Raw genomic sequence first — 19,108 nt, 5'->3', positions numbered from 1 at the left:
CCATCTCCAGCCATCACTGCGCATTGTTTCTTCCCCTCTCTCCTTCTACAAGGACCATAAATCTGTAGAGAAAATTGTGCCTCGCCAGCTACCATAGTGCAAGCTGAGAACACCTCAACCCATCCCCCATGATCCATGCCTTCTGCATTTATTGACACATAATGAATTTAGCAGGAGCCAGTCTCAGCTGGTGTCACTAGCACTTGCATGTTAGGGGAAATGATCCCATAGTCATTATTTAGCCAGACATTTGCACCCTGTCAGCTGCCTTTTGCTCTTTGCAGTATGGATACGGACATGAATAAAGAAGTTCAGCCACCCTATTTGCTGTTGTGAGGAACAAGGGAGTGTGTGGAACAGTCTCTCCTGCTGTGAATGCTGCTTCCTTGTACTGAACAAAAGGACTGAGTGATACAAAGGATGACTTGCAGTACAAATTGTTTTCTTAGGCTATTCTTATGCCTAGATATCCTACAGGGAGCTTGTGGTAAGTAAATATACACTGTAAATATTTTGCATCTGTGGATTGGATGTCTGACACTGCTTGTGTGTATGCGACAATAAATCCTGCTCTTTCCTTATAATTAAACAGGACACCGATTGCTTGTGTCCCTAGTATAGTGCTCATGTTGCTGTCTTTGGTTCTGTACATAAAGTGTCTTAGTAGTTACACTGGGGAGTAAATAAGTTTTATTGTGTTGCACACTGAGCAACTTTGTACGCTACGGTGTATTGGACTGTTCTGCACACACAATACATTGGTGTCATGTTAATAAACTGGCATACAGAGACAGTTGCCTTTGTAGAGTTGCCCATACCTGATATGCCCACCAAAAGCAGGGCCCTAGGGCCAAGCGATCGGGTTACAACGAAGGAAATGGGCTGACAGGACGAGGACCACATTAACTAGCCAATGCGGTCCTCAATCTCCAAGAACAATCAAACGTGCCTCATTGATATCTGACAGATTTTTGGCCTGATGTAGATCAGGGAGACCTGTCGGAACACCCCCTACACAGGTAGATAAACTGCCGAATTGGACTAAAGGACTGATATTGGCAACTTTAATCTGCCCACCCTGCATGGAGTGGCAAGGATAATAATCCTGCATCTGGACTGTTTGTTGAGACTTACTTACTGTCCATAAACCTGTATAGAAGTGACCGTTCAGAAAATATCCACCCAGTTTGGCATATGCCTTTAACTTTTAAAACTGTAATATATAAATATTTTGCCAGGTGGATATTTATATCTAATGACCTTTTAACATAAAACACACTTTCAGTTACTTGTCTAATGATTTTATACATGTGTATCACTTAATATGTGGGTGCTACTATGAGGGTACTAAAGTGCTTGTTGACAGCAGCTTGCTATGAAGAGACAACAGACTTAACCCTGTAAGTCCCAAGAGGCAGAAGTAAATTACTAATCCAATTCTCGTACGTCTTACTAGCATTTATAGATTTGTCAGTTGTTCTGCTGAAGGCAAGCTGCAATAAGTCTCAGCTGACTCAAACCTACAGCATGGATGTAACATTGTTCCTATGCCTCCAGGCACTTAGGCAGCAGATGTGTGCATTCCTGTAGAGTAAAAGCTCTCCCACGCTGCAAATGGCATGTCAGGGGAGCACATATATGTAGTAAGCATGCATAAAATAAATATGCACAGATGCTAAACTGAAAATGTATCTCACTGAGATACGCTGAATAAAACCCCCCATGTGATAACACAATTTACACAAAATCAGCACATCATTGTAAATAATTGCTACAATTTGTGACAGTTTGGTTACATGCTTTTAAACTGTACACAGCATATTCATTAGTATTAATGAAACGTGTTAAGATGGATTTGCTGTTTAGTTTGATGTTGCTAAGGAAAGTTGTGTACAAACACATAAACAAATCTCTGTGTGCAATTAGGAACGGATATCTTGTAACAATCTGCAATTGGAAGGATTGGGTCGCTGTTTACTGCATAAGGACTCATTTTGTGTGTTCAAATTTGTTTTAGTATATTTAAGATAGGTTGCCCTGTACAGGTGTGGTACCTGTTATCCAGAATGCTTGGGACCTGGGATTTTTCTGTAATTTGGATCTTCATACCTTAAGTCTACTAGAAAATCATGTAAACATTAAATAAATCCAATAGGCTGGTTTTGCTTCCAATAAGGACCAATTACATCTTAGTTTGGATCAAGTACAAGCTACTGTTTTATTATTATACAGAGAAATAGGAAATGATACATTTCTGGATAACAGGTTTCCAGATAACAGATCCCATACCTGTGCAAATGGAGAGAGCATTTTCTTACCTTTTATTTGTGCCTCTTGGACTCTGTAGAGTCATTGTGGGAGGAGACTGTATACGCAGTCATCCTTTCTCCTAATTTAATCCCTTTTTACGAAGCCCCTCCTTATTTTATATGCATAAGGCTAGCTGGATTTGGGGGTGGAGGAACTCATTGTAATGGACTGATTATCTCTTATTATACAGGGCAGTTTCAGTCTAGGGTATCTGGGGCCCACGGGGGGGGCGTCACCCCATCAACTCATCAACCCATCAACTCATCAACCCATCACCTTTGCATACATCCCCCCAGTTGTGAACCTTTGTCTGGTGCTATGAAATTCAGATCCCAGCAAGCATTTCCCTCTGCACAATAGAACACACATAGTCAATGGGCCTGGGCTGGTGGGGCCCATAACAGCTGTAGCCCACCAGGATTTCTCCTGTAGTCCCCGTCCAACCCTTATACTCACCCTGACATCTTCTACATTGATTCTACATCAGAGCCCCCCCCCTTTTTTTAAATACAAATATTAGTTGTCACCCCGTTCACTCATAACAAGGATACTGATTTATGAAAACAAATCTCAGGGTTAGCCACCTTTTCCACAACTTTAAGCCCCTATATGAGGACAGCCCTGTTGTTCAGAAGCCTTTTTCTCTGCACAGTTCTTATGAGTATTTAATAATATTTCAACAAAAACTATAAATTGTAGCAACTAGGCCACCTGGCTAGTATTTTATACCTCCAAACTATCCTGTTTTTCACAGGACACTCCCAATTTTTACAGCTCAACCCACAGTCCCATATTGTTACTGAAATGTCCTGACTTTCTCTTTGATCTCCTGCAGTGAACAGCCAGAAAAAGAAACAATGTTACTGAAATGTAATTAAATAATAGACTTTGGGTAGAGAACCCAGAATAGGTAGCAGCTGCACTTAGATACATTTGTAACAATTTAAGATAAGCACAGAAACAATTGTAACTATTTAAGAAAAACAAGTCTCTTGGGGAAACTGTGACTTGCAGCTAAAAGGGCATTAGTAAAACTGTAATACCACATAAGACCTGACCCTAAAACCTCCAGAAAAATGTTCCAACTTTCCACATCCTGGCAAATTTTGGGTGATCACATTTCAGAAAGCGGAGCTGTATTACTATATCTGTGTTAGACGTGGATCAGCTGTAAGTAGGACACAGGTATTGCAAGCAAGGAAATCCATTCAGTTGTAGCACATAAGCCAAATCACAGGAGCTTTGTACAAAGATATTGTTCTTCTGCAGGAAGATTAATATTAGCGGTCCTGCAGGAAGCCCCCAGCTCTGTACGCATGGATAGCTGGGATATATGACCATCGCACCAAATGAATTGAACACATCCTGTGATTTATTATTATTGATCTGTCAATCCAATTACATGTTGATCTTCCCTTTGCCAAAAGAAATGAACAGCTTTAAGCTACAAAAATAATGTATTATGAAGGAATAAACAGAGGCCATTTGCATAATGTTTGGTGTGTTTCATTTGCATTGGCAGTGGAAGGGGGAGGAGAGCATTTTTGATATAGAATAAGACATTCTCTTCCCTAAAGAAACAACTGAATGATATTACAGCACAGAGGTCACCTTCCAGCACTCTGTCTGATGCAGAGCCAGATCATTGTTACATAGTGAGGATTATGGGAGTTGTAGTTAACCATTATCTTGCTCCTGGTTTTAGCTAGCCAATCGACCAAAACAAAGACAAGGACTAAAGCTATTAGAGAAGACAAGGAAACTAAAGCTTGGGAGTTGGGACTTCTGTGAGTTTTAGATTCTCAATTTTTGCCACTAGACTTTTAAATAAAACTTTAAAAACTTTGCCAGAGACTGCACTGTTGGAGTATCACACTTCTACAATATTTAGTATTATAAATAAGTAGGTATCTACTGTATTTTTCTATATATCGACTTACAAAGGATGTGTATATTGTTTGTCCAGTAGATGGTGATACTTTACAAAAGATTGAGAAAGTGTATTGCTGTATAAAACTGTTACTGATAATTCTTGGTATTTACATGTGCAAAGATTTCCTATTATTTTTTAGACCTTTTCCTGACAGATATTTTTTGACTCTTTCGTACATTGCATATGAATTTTGTGTACAAAGCATATTTGTGAGGCTTTTCCTCCCCTTTAAAGCAGATAACCCTATGTACTAATAACTATTTTCCTTTGTTTCTTGGAACTGCTACAACAGGGATAATGCAAAATAACAAATAAAAAAATGTCATATAAATGGTCTCGTATAGAAGAAAATCTATGTTTATGATTTGTTTTCCTCTTAACAGGAATATCAGAACCGTCATATATTGCCAAAAGTGAAGACCGATTATTCAAATACTTATTTCAACAGCAAGAATACCAAAGATGGGTTCGCCCAGTTGAACACTTGAACGATACAGTGACAGTCAAGTTTGGCCTTGCCATTACACAACTTGTGGATGTAGTACGTATAGTAAATAATTTAGTGTTATTCATTACATGTAGAGAAGCATTTCACATGCTGGCACAGGTTGCCTACAGTAAACTTGCTCTGATTGGCTCCTGTATTCATGCAAGATGCTGGCAGTACTCAATATCTGACTTACTTGCTAACCTGAAGGAAAGGGTGTAAGCAGTTGCCTTGCTGACGCATTCAAAAATATAATCTAAGGCTTTCTGAAAACAGGACATTTTGTCCTCTGTGATTGACTAATACCCTGCCGAACTGTCCAAAGTATGTGAAATAGAAAGCGCCCCAGCTGATGCCAGAAATAATACATTCCCAAAAGATGCCTACAATAAAGCCCATTATCTCATTATTTTCATTTGCATCTGGTAGAGTTCTGCTCTTGCCATGACACACTCTACAATTATTATTCTTTATATTTTGTAGGATGAAAAAAATCAACTAATGACCACAAATGTTTGGTTGAAGCAGGTAAGTGCAAAAGTCAATTCATTTGCGTATCATTTTGCAGATAAAAAAGAAACTTACAAGTTCATTTGAAATAAACGGTCACAATATCCAGACTGCTTAAGGGCACTCCACTTCTCCCACCTTTTTTCCTACTGTCACTATAGGAAAATTCGATTATAATGAAATATTGCTGTACTACGGATCTAACTGGATGAATGAATTTCTTATTCCAAGAATGGTGTTACATGTGTAATAGTATCAGGCACCACATAGCTTGATAATTGGCTCTAGGCCTGCTCAGGTTCTTATACCTACCATTCTGAGCAGCATAAGCTTGGGCTTCTTTGGTGGGATATATTTGATAAACTAGAAAACTCTCCACCATAAAAATATCATAAAAATGTATTTTACATCCAGAAAAAATACTGTATTGTTGTGTAATTGATTATATATTATTATAAAAGGCCCCCTGGACCCCCTTTTAACCTTGGGCAATGGAGACTCCCCATTTAGCCCTATCATGTGCCAACAACAGTTATTTACAAACTTCATTAAGTAAAAACCATGCTGCACCTAAAGTTCCTCTACCCCGTTCCTCAGCCTCATCCCATGTCTTCGGTAAATTTAATCCCATTAACATCTTTTCCCATTCGTGTCATTAGATGAATCTGCAGAACATTAAGTATATGTTTTGTAGTGACTTCCTTTATTAATTACAAGGAATGGTCATTTTATTGCATTTGTTAGCTGCAGAATATCATTAGAGACTAATTCCATAAAGATATGATAACCTTAATACAATTACATTGTCATTTTTTCTGTTCTCAGTGCTCTACATTAGATCAAACTTCCATTAAATGTAAGCTGCAGCTGTGTTAATCACATTGGATCTCATCTGTCTTTTGCTATAATTCATAGCAATCGCACCGCACTTTGTACACAATATAAACTCCTAGAAAAAGCAGAGTCTACTTATTTGAGGTTGCAAATACATGTAATAGTAACTAAAAGTCTGACAAGAGGTCCTTGAGTATGTTTAGATCTTGTAAAAACCCAAGAACAGGCTGGACATCATTGTAGTTCAAAGAGTGTCAGAGTAGGATTGACCCCTGTCAAAAACTCAACTTTGCAGCCTCAGCAAAAGGAATAAAGGGGATTTTAGATCTCGATCACCACATCAGGAATCTTGAGAGATGTAGAGTCAGCAATAAGGACAACCCAGGTGAACAAGAACTAGGGGCTAGATGCAATGTATCCAAAATTAAGAATTAAAAAATTAAAAAATTAAAACCCCAAAGTTACACATACATGGAGCTTTATGACAACAAAGACACAAGACATACCAGTGGCTAGGAAAGGGGAGAAGATAATGTATAGTTGGATTTAATGAAGAGGTGTACATTCAAGAAGAACCTGTAAATATATCAATGTGATTTCAAAATGAATGACCATTTAAAGTTGATTTTGGGAAGTCAACTGTAAAACTTTAAAATAAAGTCCTTTAAAACTACATGTATTTTTACAATTAGTGTATAATATAAGCTATTGTCCCCTTCTTTGTTTAAAGCTTGGTTACTAATTCTGTATGTTTTCTTCTAGGAATGGGTTGATGTTAAGCTGAGATGGGATCCCAATGAATTTGCTGGAATAACATCAATTCGTGTCCCATCGGATTCTATTTGGATTCCCGATATTGTTCTCTATGACAAGTAAGATGTTAGAATGATCTGTAGATTAGTTGTCAAAATTGTGACACAGTCCTCGACTCCCTTCCTAATAATATATAGCCTAAGTCACCAAGAAACTTAGTTTTGCATTGTGTCCCATTTATGGAGTTGAACAGCTGCCAGAGGCAAATAAAAGAAATGTTGGTTAGACCATAACTATATGTTTAATATTTGTCATAGAATTTAAGTATCTTTTAAAAGCCCATAAGAAACGCTAGGACACTGAAGGTTTGTGGATGGAATATATAATACATGTTACCCCAGCACTCCACTACATTTAAAACTTGCAAGGAACAAAGGAGAAATTGTTTTATTTTTATTTACAAAAATATTTACAGCTGTATAAAAAGAACCAAGCTACAATGCATGTTAAACACTTGTGAAGGAAGTGTTTAACTAAAGATTTGTGTGAACTGGACCCTCTGAAAATCCAGCTTAATGTGTTTCTTTCCAAGCTTTTTTTGTTTATTGTAAGCTCCATTTTGGTTATCATCTTATTTTATGCTACATAAATTGATGAATTCATTGTTATAAATCTACTTTTAAACTAAAGAAATATTCCTGTAATATGGTAGCAATAGTTAGGAAATCCAATAAAATCATTTGTGGGTCTTCAGCAAAACATAAGTTATTTATTCTTTTTTTTAAAAAACTGAAAATGTATTGGTATATATGAATATGGTGTTAAAATTGTGAATAAAGCAGGGTGGTAAATGTTTATATTAAGACTTATTTTCAATGTTGTTTATTTTTTTTATATAAAATAAACAATATATTAAAAGTAAGATATTAGAAAATGCTGATGGGATGAACAGAGGTTGGTTTGAGGGCCCTAGACAAAAGCATCGACCACACAGGACAATGTTTATGTTGTACTAAACACACAGGGGGTTATGCATATATAAATTTGTTGGTTTGAAATAATTAAAGCAGAATCAGCCATGTTATGTTTTATTTGTTTGTAGTAAAAGTGGAGATGTCATGGTAATTTGGTTCTTACCTTGGCATCGCTGCCTACTTAGAGGTTGAAGGTTTAACCATTTTATCGTAAGGGGACAATTTTTTTTCTCTAAAATAAAAAAAGCTTGGCAGGTTGTAGGTGTGCAGCTTTTTACTTTTTTTTTTTTTTAAAAAAACCCACTCTGGGGAAAAAAATGGTAAGCCAAGGTATTTGGATGTGGAGTTGAGGAACTCATGTGTGGTTTTAGTACTTGAAAGCTCAAGCCTAGTGGTTTGAGCATTAGTAAATTGGTCCCTATGAATATAACATTATTTTGTGAATTCTGCATCACTATTGCACAAGAAACAAATAAGAAACAAATTACTTCTGTTTTTCTAGTGCTGATGGACGCTTCGAAGGGTCTGTTACAAAAGCTGTGGTGAGATATGATGGCACCATAAACTGGACTCCACCAGCAAATTACAAAAGCTCTTGTACCATAGATGTGACATTTTTCCCTTTTGATCTTCAAAACTGCTCCATGAAGTTTGGTTCATGGACCTATGATGGCTCTCAGGTTGACATCATTCTTGAAGATTATCATGTGGACAAGAGAGACTTCTTTGACAATGGAGAATGGGAAATTGTCAATGCAACTGGAAACAGAGGAAATCGAACAGATGGGTGCTGCTTTTATCCATTTATTACGTATTCATTCATTATAAAACGCTTGCCTCTTTTTTACACACTTTTTCTAATTGTTCCCTGTATTGGACTTTCTTTTCTGACAATACTTGTTTTTTATCTGCCTTCAAATGCGGGTGAAAAAATTTCTCTTTGTACCTCAGTCCTTGTATCCCTGACCGTTTTTCTACTTGTGATAGAAGAAATTATACCTTCTTCATCAAAGGTCATACCTCTTATTGGAGAGTACTTGGTGTTCACAATGATATTTGTAACATTATCGATTGTGCTAACAGTTTTTGCCATAAACATTCATAATCGTTCTACTGCAACACACAATGCTATGGCACCCTGGGTTCGCAAAATATTTCTTCACCAACTTCCTAAATTGCTATGCATGAGAAGTCACGTGGATCGATACTTCACTAGAGAGGAAGAAACTGGAAAGGCGAAAGGACCAGAGTCATCTCAGAATACCTTAGAGGCAGCCTTGGATTCTATTCGTTATATTACACGACATGTAATGAAGGAACACAAAGTTCGAGAGGTATGTATTGCATTTCTAAATGTAGCTGTAGTCGGTTAAAGCAAATATGTCTCAAGGAAGAAACAAAAGAAAGAAAGGAAAAATGAATGATGATGAAGTTGAATGATGATGGCAGCAGCTACAATGTATTGGGCTATAGTAACAGCCTACCTAGCCAGATTTGAAAATCCCTTAAGGGGAGGGACGCATTCTGCCATCGGTTGACTTTCTTATTCAGTGGGTCTACATCTGTCATCATCCAATCTGTGACCATGGAACAAAAGATTGGATGTATACTAAATTGGAATGTGGCAACCTCAGCAAAGATTCTATCTTTCTGTATATGGCTAGTACATTTGAAAGAGGAGTATTGCTTTAACAAAATCTAGAATTACTTTTTATATTAAATCCTGTAACTTAATATAATTATAAATTGGAAGCTGTTGAAGAAGCACAATATTTTAGTGAAGTAAAAAAAATTCCATGGTTTTAAGTGATATTATACTGTAGATGAAAAGGTTTTTTTTTTCTACAATTACACTATTAAACTATTCCAAAGACAGGGATTTTACCATGTTTACCATAGTAAAATCAGGAATGTCGTTAGTGACACCTTTAATGGCTAACTATAAAGAAATTTGACAAAGTATGCTTTCTGGACTCTGAGGTCCTTTAATCTTGACAACATACAGTATATCACAAAGAAGCTAGACAGCAGATGCCTATCATTGCTAGAAATGCAGTTGAAAGGAGGAGCTGTGTGGCCAGGGGCGTAGCAACAAAGGTCAGGCTCCTCTGCCAGAAAAATATTCGGAGGGCCCAGCCTGCACCCACCCACCCCTATTGCTCACTGATGAGCGAGTGCATCAATTTAAAGAAAAAGAAAACGGCGGGGAGGATTTCAACACTACAGGGGTCTGCTTCAACTTTCTACCCTCAATATCTGTTTTTTTAAACTTGAGAGCATTTAAAATATGTTTTTAAAATGTGCAAAGGTCTAAGCATTCTTATATATGTGGGTAGTGATCATGTGCATATTTGAAAGATTTGCCAAAATAGATGAAAAAAATGGCTTATTCTTCTGTGTGCTACGTTTAAATACCCATATACATGTATAGGTTTCTTTACATATATATGTATTGTGGGAATTCACTCAAAAGGCATATACAAATGCTATACAAAAATTTTATGAAGCATATTCAAAAACAAAGTAAAGGTTATTCTTCTGAAACCTGAACAGGTTTCAGAAGTTTGCATGTATAGGAAACTGTATATATAATTGTTTATGTAATTGTTGGGAATTGAGTGGAATGCTCAAACATTGCAGCTGCTACATGGCTTATCCTTCATACTGAGTAGCAATGAAAGGCATCTTGTGTCTAATCAAAATTCTGGCCTCCAATAGAATTACTGTATGAATCACAAAGCACCTTCATGGAATTCATAGTATTAATGATTTGGTCTCTCTCCAGTGGTTGCAGCTGACAAAATATGATTACAAACTACAATTAACACTAATGCAGCATTTAAAACTATTACATATGCTTTTTTTATGGTACGCTTTCCAAAAGGGAAAAGTATTTTTGTAGCCAGAAATTTGGTTAAGTAAACCAAAAAAGTCAACAAATAACTTGGAAGCTTTAAACTCTGAAATTACCTAAATTATTTTATTTATGATTTAATGTGTCAACAAGCTCAATTTGAATGTGTCCCAAATGGAAGGGTGAAGAAATAACACAGGGGAAAAAAGCAGCACATTCAGCATACACACAAGGGTCATTCAGCACAGAGATAAATGAATAGATGTGAAGCATCATTCGATTTTAGAATTGTTGGACCATTATGCCAACGTGTTGCTCTGATTAAAGTGACAAAGTCCTGGGTGGGCTGCCTTGTATAGAACTGTTAGTATATGCCAGTTTATTAGGGCGTACAGACCAAATTTCCCTCCCTCAACAAAACAAAAGAATTACAAGAGAGTTTAGTATGTATTTCTCCCATTCATTTGCATAAACACAGGGTTGTTTAATGCCAGCTAGCAGCTAGCAAATTAACTACAAACTGATAGTATTTAAATTAAACACAAGTAGAACAGTAGAACAGCACTATGTCAATGGCAATTTAGAAATGTCCCTGATTTCTTTGAGGTATTGGCAACTTTATACCAAAGACACTGCCCCATAAGCCCTTCTGGTTTTCTGGTAAGCCCCACTCTTTCTCTTCTAGGAGTGTCCCTCTGAATACTCTCTGGAATGCATTTGCCACCACACCATTCCTACTGTTTCAATAGAGCTACAATTACACTTTCCTAATGTCTGTTTGTTTCCCTCTCACAGGTGGTTGAAGACTGGAAGTATGTAGCGCAAGTGCTGGATAGAATGTTTTTATGGACATTTCTTCTGGTTTCAGTAATCGGCTCACTTTTCCTATTTATACCCGTCATACATAAATGGGCCAATATTATTGTGCCTGTACACATTGGAAACATGTATGGAGACAAAAACACATAAGCATAAACAAATGCCATGTTTGTGTATGATAAATTTGCTGCTTTGCCCAATATTTGATGCTTTAAGAGAACCTATATTTTTATTTATTTAATTAACTTTATTACTTAAGCTATTTCCTAAAGCTCCAGTATGTTATTTGTTCGAGCTGATTCCTTTTATATGTTTACATTTTTATTTTGTAATGTTTCATTTGTTTTCTTACTATCAGATGTAGGCCTATGCACTGTGCATCCTGCAGAATATCAGCTGCATGTCGCCCTACTCAAATCACTGCGATGTAAAAAAAAATAACAAACCTCTTGTTACAAAATGTTAGACTGTGCCTTTTCTCTCTATTAGGTTGAACTGGCTATATATAAGATTAAAAAAACAATAATCTGTACCACTACTTTCTACTTTTAAAATGAATGAGCGTTTAGATTTGTAGGGCTTTATGAAATACATCAAACAGTGTAAATAGTGATAGTTGCCTGGAAAAGCAGATTGACACCTTTTCAAGCAACCATCACCTGACAAGCACTTGATGGAAACCTTTGGTACCAGATTCTTTGGCTATTTAAAGTCCATGGGGCAAATTCGCCCACATTGCAACACTTCACCATGCGTAATTTTGCCCAGACAACGCTAATTCCCTAAAATTTGAAGTTGCGTTCAGGGCACCGAACACTGTCGAAATTGCGCTAGCATTGGCTAATTTGCATATGGTGGGAAGTTAAAGTTGAATGGACGTATATGTTTCATCAAATACATTACATTACACAAGCCCAGGGAACCTTCATAAAATAAAATCTTGCCCTACACGTGAGCCCAGTGTATAGTTAATGTTTCACATGTTAGAAAATGTAGGGGGAAGCCGGTTACCCCCCCACCCAAAAAATTATGCTCTTTTGCAGCATATCACCCTGAAAAAAGGAAAAGACGACAGCGTTTTTTGGGACTTTTTGCGAAGGCAAGTCTGGCGCAAGAGGTAACATTCAGTAAAATCTGCATCTTACTGAATTTGCAGAGTTCTGTCCCTTCCCAAGAGAGAAAATGAGCTTGGCCTTAGAGTGCGAATGATCGCTAGTGTGTGTCTCGTTTGCTAGCGAAGTTACGCCTGCGCCCATTAGGGAATTAACAAAGTACAGAAATGACATCACACTGTCGAATTAACGCTATTGTTAGCCACTTCGCCCTTTAGAGAATCTGCCCCCATGGCAGAAGAATGCAGGTAAGAAGGAAAACCCTCATTCTTTTAAGAAAGAAAAGTAGGTAACTCCTTGAAGCACAACAGCAGCTAAAGGGGCTATGGTCAGTAGGATACACTATTTTCTCTGCTAGAATATCTTTAAAGAAAAGTGATTTGTTCCCATGTGCCTCATCTTGTGTGCATACAGGACTGTTTCAGCACAGAAAAGCTAAAATAGCCAAATAAGCATGTGCTGTGAGGCTAAAGCTATGCCTGTTGATACTCACACTCGAGATGGCCTGAATGGAAGCAGATTCCCCTTATGTATCTATGCCAGCAGGGAAAATACTGGAAATACCACTAACCTTAGGCTGGAAAACTCCCTGACAGACATGTCTCCTGTGGAATCCAGTATTACAGAAGAACAAAACAAAAAGAAACTCTGACAAAGCCACAATCCAATAATACAAATAGAGGACATCGATGAAGTGAAAGTTAGATCAATATAAAGGCTTAATGCTCTCCAAGGGGAATAATTATCAAAATGTGAGATTAAAGCTCACCACAGAATAACTCCCCCACTTTCTATTCATTCCTATGTGATTTTTACTAGCGTATTTATCAGTGGGTGAAAGTTGTTGATAAATACACTTCTAAAAATCCCATAGGAATGAACAGAAAGTGGGCGAGTTTTTTGCAAGAAACTCTCACATTTTGTTAAATATGCAATATTTTATTGCTGCCAAACTAATCTTTTTGGACACCTTTTTATTTCATACATAGCACACACCATGATGCTTTGCAGTTTATGCTGATCTAAAGGAAGAAATTGCCTTTAACAGTCAAAGCTACTGTTATCCATTGTACAGTAAATTATGAAATATGATTATAGTGTACATTTGTATACAAATCTGAAAAGCATAAAACATCAGTGGCAGAACAATTCTATCAATACGACCAATGATTAGAGAGACAATGTACATATGGGTTGTGTTAAAAAGAACAAGTTTGCCATTTTTAATTTCAAGAAATAATTTCTTTTATTAAATAGTTCTGATTAAATTTTATTACTTTTTATAAGTAATCCCATGTCCTGAGCACTATTAGCAAAATCAGAGCGCACCCCATTTACTGGGATATAATGAGCCCTTTGAGGCATAAAGCACAGGCAATATTATACAGCTATACCCCCCACATTGATTAAAATGTTTTTATCAGTATGCCACAGAAAGCTTTAGCAGTGAAATTTAGTTTCAGAATATGGAATAACTGATAATGGTATTTTCCCTTTATGATTGTCTAATGGAAGCCTCAGCAAGCATAAATAGATTGTTTTATTATCAACAAGCGACTCCAAAAATTTGGAGAACCATGATAAATCTTGTATAGTATAATGGGCCTAAAACACTGACACTCCATACTGGAAGTTCCTTTATTCAAAATTAATAGAAAAATCTGCCTACCATTTAGAAACGTTTTCTTGCCTAATACCAGATAAATGTTTTCTTACCTAAAAACAAGGCATGAAATCACTCAAAATCAGGGATGATTCTGATCACTTTTAGACAACAAAATCATGGTGTGCAAAACAAATGTTGCTGTTAACCCAAGTGTGATAGCAAGATACACAAATGTATCAATGCATCCCATATAATGGCAACCACAGTATAAAATGATAGTATCATTATTAAATATTTTCACTTATTTGAATGTGTATGCAGACCGTGGGGGGCAGGGCCCACTAACGCTGCCATGTTAGGGGTCCACACAACCCCCCCATTGCCAACTCCAGGGTCCCCCTTGCCCACCGTAACCCTCTTCCAGCTGCCTCTCCCCGATCAGAATGAACCTGTTTTTCTTCAGGCAGCTAGTTTCAGGCAGACAGGGGGAAGCGGTTCTGGGCCAGTGGGGCCCACAGGGTTTTTTCCAGGTGTCCCACTGGCCCAGCCCAAACCTGTATGCAGATATATCAATAAAGAGATACACAATTTTGCCACCAGTATGAAATAACTATTTAGAAATATTCTAAAGCAGCCTATATTAAATTCACTTATGATTAAAAACTTTAGGCATGGTATTCATGAAAGTAGATCTGACTTGTATGTTTCTAAGACTATAAATAATTGGATTCAGTAAAGGAATAACTACAGTGTAAAACAATGATATCACTTTATCCGTCTGGATTGAGTGACTTGAAATAGGTCTTATATAAACAAATATAGCTGTTCCAAAAAATAAAATGACTACTAGCAGATGAGAGGAGCATGTTGAAAATGCCATCTGATGACTCTATCTTCAGGATAGAAGAAATGATGTTGCCATAGGAAATCAAAATGATGAGAAGAGAGAATGTTCCTAAAATACTGGATAAGAGAAACATTAAGGGGCCGATTCATTAAGCTCTAGTGAAGGATTCGAATGAAAAAAATTCGAATTTCGAAGTATTTTTTTGGTACTTCGACCATCGAATTGGTTAAATTCGTTCGAATTCGATCGAAATCGAACGAATCGAACGAAAAATCGTTCGACTATTCGACCATTCGATAGTCGAAGTACTTCCCCTTTAAAAAAAACTTCGACCCTCTACTTAGGCAGGTAAAACCTACCGAAGTCAATGTTAGCCTAAGGGGAAGGTCCCCATAGGCTTGCCTGTGATTTTTTGATCGAAGGATTTTCCTTCGATCGTTGGATTAAAATCCTTCGAATCGTTCGATTCGAAGGATTTAATCGTTCGATCGAACGAAAAATCCTTCGATCGATCGATCACAGGATTAGCGCTAAATCCTTCGCCTTCGATATTCGAAGTCGAAGGATTTCAATTCGAGGGTCGAATTTCGAAGTATTTTTAACTTCGAAATTCGACCCTTAATGAATCTGCCCCTAAGAGTTCACTCATAGAAGTATTAGTGCAGGAAAGCTTCAGCAATGGGGGAATGTCACAATAGAAATGATTGACCTTATTGGAATTACAAAATGACAACCTGAAAGTACAGCTTGTTTGTATTGTTGTTGTTATAATTCCACCACAATATGCCATTCCGACCAGTTCCATCGGAAAATCTCTGCTCATAATCATGACATAAAGTAAAGGATTACAAGTTGCCACATAACGATCATATGCCATTACAGTTACAAGAAAACATTCTGCAGTCACAAACAGGACAAAAAAGAAAAGCTGAGCAGCACAGCCTTGAAAGGATATAACCAACCGCCTGGAGACCATGTTGCTAATGATCTTAGGAGTGATGCCAGAAGAATAGCAGACATCTGAGAAAGAAAGATGGCCCAGAAAAAAATACATAGGGTTCCTAAGAGTGGGCGAGCAGGAAATTAAAGAAATCATGGAAAAATTGCCCAGTAATGTCATTAGGTACATTAATAAGAAGATCACAAAAAAGAGATAATTTAGGCTGGGGTCATCAACCAACCCTGATAGCAGAAATTCCGTAACAGATGTTTGATTTCTTACCTCCATCAAGCAGCTTTCTGCTTAAAGTTAAAACACATAGTATGGTTAATTGTAGTTAAAATACATAATAACCATGAAGTAAGTATTGATCTCTGGCCTATTGAAAGAATCTGGAAAATCTGGACAATATCCAGATCTAGGGACAGTGTCGGCAGGACACCGGGAAAAAAACTCTTGTGGGCCCTGCTGGCCCTGCGACCTCCTTTCTTTGGGCCAATCGCAGCAAAAACACAGTGGTGCAGTGGGGTCCCTGAGACAGCAGCCCAGGTGGGCCCAATGCTGTCTAGGGACTTAACGTATTATCCAACAAATTAAAGCTGTCATTAAAATCAAGCTCAATGAAAATCAAACAGCTAAAATGTAGACAAAGCAGATAACCAACGTGCATCATGTTACAAACATCAGACATTCTAGCATCTAAACATGTTCTGATAAATTGGCCCAGGTATCTTTCTTAAAGGAGAACTAAACCTTTAAAAAGATATAGGCTAGAAATGCTGCACAATATGTTTTGGGGTTCTGTACTATTCCAGCTTCTGTACTGCTGTCAGTTTTATGATAAATGGGAAAAATGTCAAACCGCTGGGAACCTATATTCTCGATATTGAATAAATCTGCCCTTGGATATTCTTCATGGAAATTGGCCCTCTCACAAACGTGATGAACAGTAATGTACACTTCTTGTAGAGCTGAGCAATATTTTCTCAGCAGTAAGTATCACAGCAAATAATACTTTAATTCTATGAATTTTTAGCTATAATACATTTATGAAGTTCCATACAGTTCATCAATTTTCCTTTAATCTATTCTAATGACACTTGAGGTGAAGATTGAAAGGCATGTTCTCCCCACCACACACATATGCAAGAAGCTAAGTATATTAATTCATAAACCTCAACAAAACCTAACCTCTCAGTATGAGGTCGTTAACCTAAATAAAGTGTGATAGTACTTTAAAGGTGGAATTTACTAAACCAGTCCAAAATGACAGAAACACAGGTCCAACATAAGAAATCACGGGGCCCCATGCAACAAAATTTTCTGGGGCCCCTGGGTTTTGCCTACAGCCGAAGGCTCCACCCCAGGCCCCACACCCCCCCATACCACAGCAAAGAACCATGAAAATAAAGGTGCTAAAACATCTATTCTAAAAACCCATTGGTGGCCAGTGTCATTCCTACAAGTTGAAAAAAAAACAACTGGTGGTCAGGGCCCCCCCCTAAAAGTTAAAAAAAAACCTTTAGTGGCCATGGTCCCCCGTGCAAGCTAAAAAAAAAAGACAATTGTTGGGAAGGGGCCCCCATAAAAGTTAAACAAATCTTCATTGGTGGTCAGAGCCACACCTACAAGTTAAAAATAAAAAAATTGTGGTCAGGGCCCCCCCAATAAAAGGTAAAAAAACTTAAATAGTGGCCAGCTACCCCCCCCCCCACAAGTTTAAAAACCCTTTAGTAGCAGCTGTAGCTTTGATGGCTTTGGCTTCTTTTGTGTCTTCGGATCTTCTTCTTCGGCTCTGTTAGGGCTTCAGGTCTTCAGGTTTTCGGCTTTGGCTCCGGCTCTTATTGCAGCTTCGGCTCCATTCCTGGCTTCGGGTATTTGGCTTCGACTCCATTCACAGCTTCAGAGCGTCAGCTTCAGCTGCATTTGCGGCTTCAGATCTTCAGCAATGTCCACACTCTTAAGGGGGGCCCGGCTAATCCGGAAAGCGCAGCCCAGCTGGGGCCCTCTTTAAACCAAAATTCTGCTGGGCCTGGGACAACTGTGCCCCCCTGATGGTGGCCCTGCAGTAGTTTTGCTGAATGTCAAACTGTAATACTGAGGCTACCAATTTATAGAATTCTGGTTCTGATTCTCTACATGTGCAAACTCAGGTCATCAGTTGACTTATTGTCATATCAAGCACATTGAGGACTCGCCCACCCAAATGATGATTCACTAATTGTATTAAATATCTATACAAAGTACAATTTTTATTTGAATATGTACTGTGCAACTAAATCATTTGACCAAAATGAGATAAAGGCAAAGACAATAATATGAAATTGGTTGTCTTATGGAACTATGTCACAAAATGTAATTTCTCATGTACTATAATTTCTGTAAAGGATATGTATAACTCTTCAAACTGTGAATCTAGAAGGTAGAAAACACAGGTCTATGAGACATTTTTCATGGTTGCAATATACTATTCTGAGGCATTGTTATTAAAGTGGAACACAGAATTAGGTAAGAATGCAGACTTGTTTATATACTTACCTGTGGGTAATGGCAGTGATGGGTTTGGAAGCATTCTGACTAAAAAGTATCTGCCCATAATATTGCAAAATATTTTATGATTACCCAGACAGTAAAAAAATTGCTATTAAGACCCATAAGTGTATGTGTTTAGGACAGCTCACCAATTAATCTCTTTATGCTGTGAAACACTCCTGTTATACCGATATATTTTAACCCCTACTCATAGGGGCCCATTTACTTAGCTCGAAGGAATACAATAAAAAAAAAACTTTGAATTTCAAATGTTTTTTTTGGCTACTTCGACTATCGAATTGGCTACTTCGACTTTCGACTACGACTTTGACTTTGTATCGAACGATTCGAACTAAAAATTGTTCGACTATTCGATAGTCAAAGTACTGTCTCTTTAAAAAAACTTCAACTTCAAAAAAGTCAACAAATAACTTGGAAGCTTTAAACTCTGAAATTACCTAAATTATTTTATTTATGATTTAATGTGTCAACAAGCTCAATTTGAATGTGTCCCAAATGGAAGGGTGAAGAAATAACACAGGGGAAAAAAGCAGCACATTCAGCATACACACAAGGGTCATTCAGCACAGAGATAAA

The 19,108-nt window shown here is 37.5% G+C and overlaps 2 protein-coding genes across 2 annotated transcripts; one reads left to right on the top strand and one right to left on the bottom strand.

Moving 5' to 3' along the window:
• Positions 1-225: 225 nt before the first annotated feature.
• chrna5.L (cholinergic receptor nicotinic alpha 5 subunit L homeolog) lies at positions 226-11,806 on the top strand (the record flags this gene model as incomplete). The annotated part of the gene is given in 6 exon segments (NM_001093080.1): positions 226-487; positions 4,627-4,784; positions 5,214-5,258; positions 6,837-6,946; positions 8,304-9,135; positions 11,451-11,806. Coding segments are annotated over 6 exon segments (1,386 nt in total). The 3' UTR covers positions 11,625-11,806.
• Positions 11,807-13,120: 1,314 nt separating this feature from the next.
• Positions 13,121-16,267, bottom strand: LOC121401245 (olfactory receptor 1020-like). Its single transcript, XM_041585581.1, has 2 exons — positions 15,685-16,267; positions 13,121-13,191 (listed from the first exon to the last, which is right to left on the bottom strand). The coding sequence occupies exons 1-2, from the start codon at positions 16,265-16,267 to the stop codon at positions 13,121-13,123; spliced, it is 654 nt and encodes a 217-aa protein (XP_041441515.1).
• Between the last annotated feature and the right edge of the window lie 2,841 nt (positions 16,268-19,108).

The sequence above is a fragment of the Xenopus laevis genome, chromosome 3L (assembly GCF_017654675.1).
Source record: "Xenopus laevis strain J_2021 chromosome 3L, Xenopus_laevis_v10.1, whole genome shotgun sequence".
NCBI lineage: Eukaryota > Metazoa > Chordata > Amphibia > Anura > Pipidae > Xenopus > Xenopus laevis.
Note: the sequence above shows the minus strand (reverse complement) of the source record. Positions and strands in the feature narration are given on the sequence as shown.

What these genes read in the sequence shown, in the direction of transcription:
- LOC121401245 (XM_041585581.1), bottom strand. Translation starts at nt 16,267, where the DNA reads ATGGAGGTAAGAAATCAAACATCTGTTACGGAATTTCTGCTATCAGGG. An exon ending in CTGCACTAATACTTCTATGA is followed by an intron (nt 13,192 to 15,684) that starts GTGAACTCTTAG and finishes TGGATTCCACAG; the next exon opens with GAGACATGTCTGTCAGGGAG.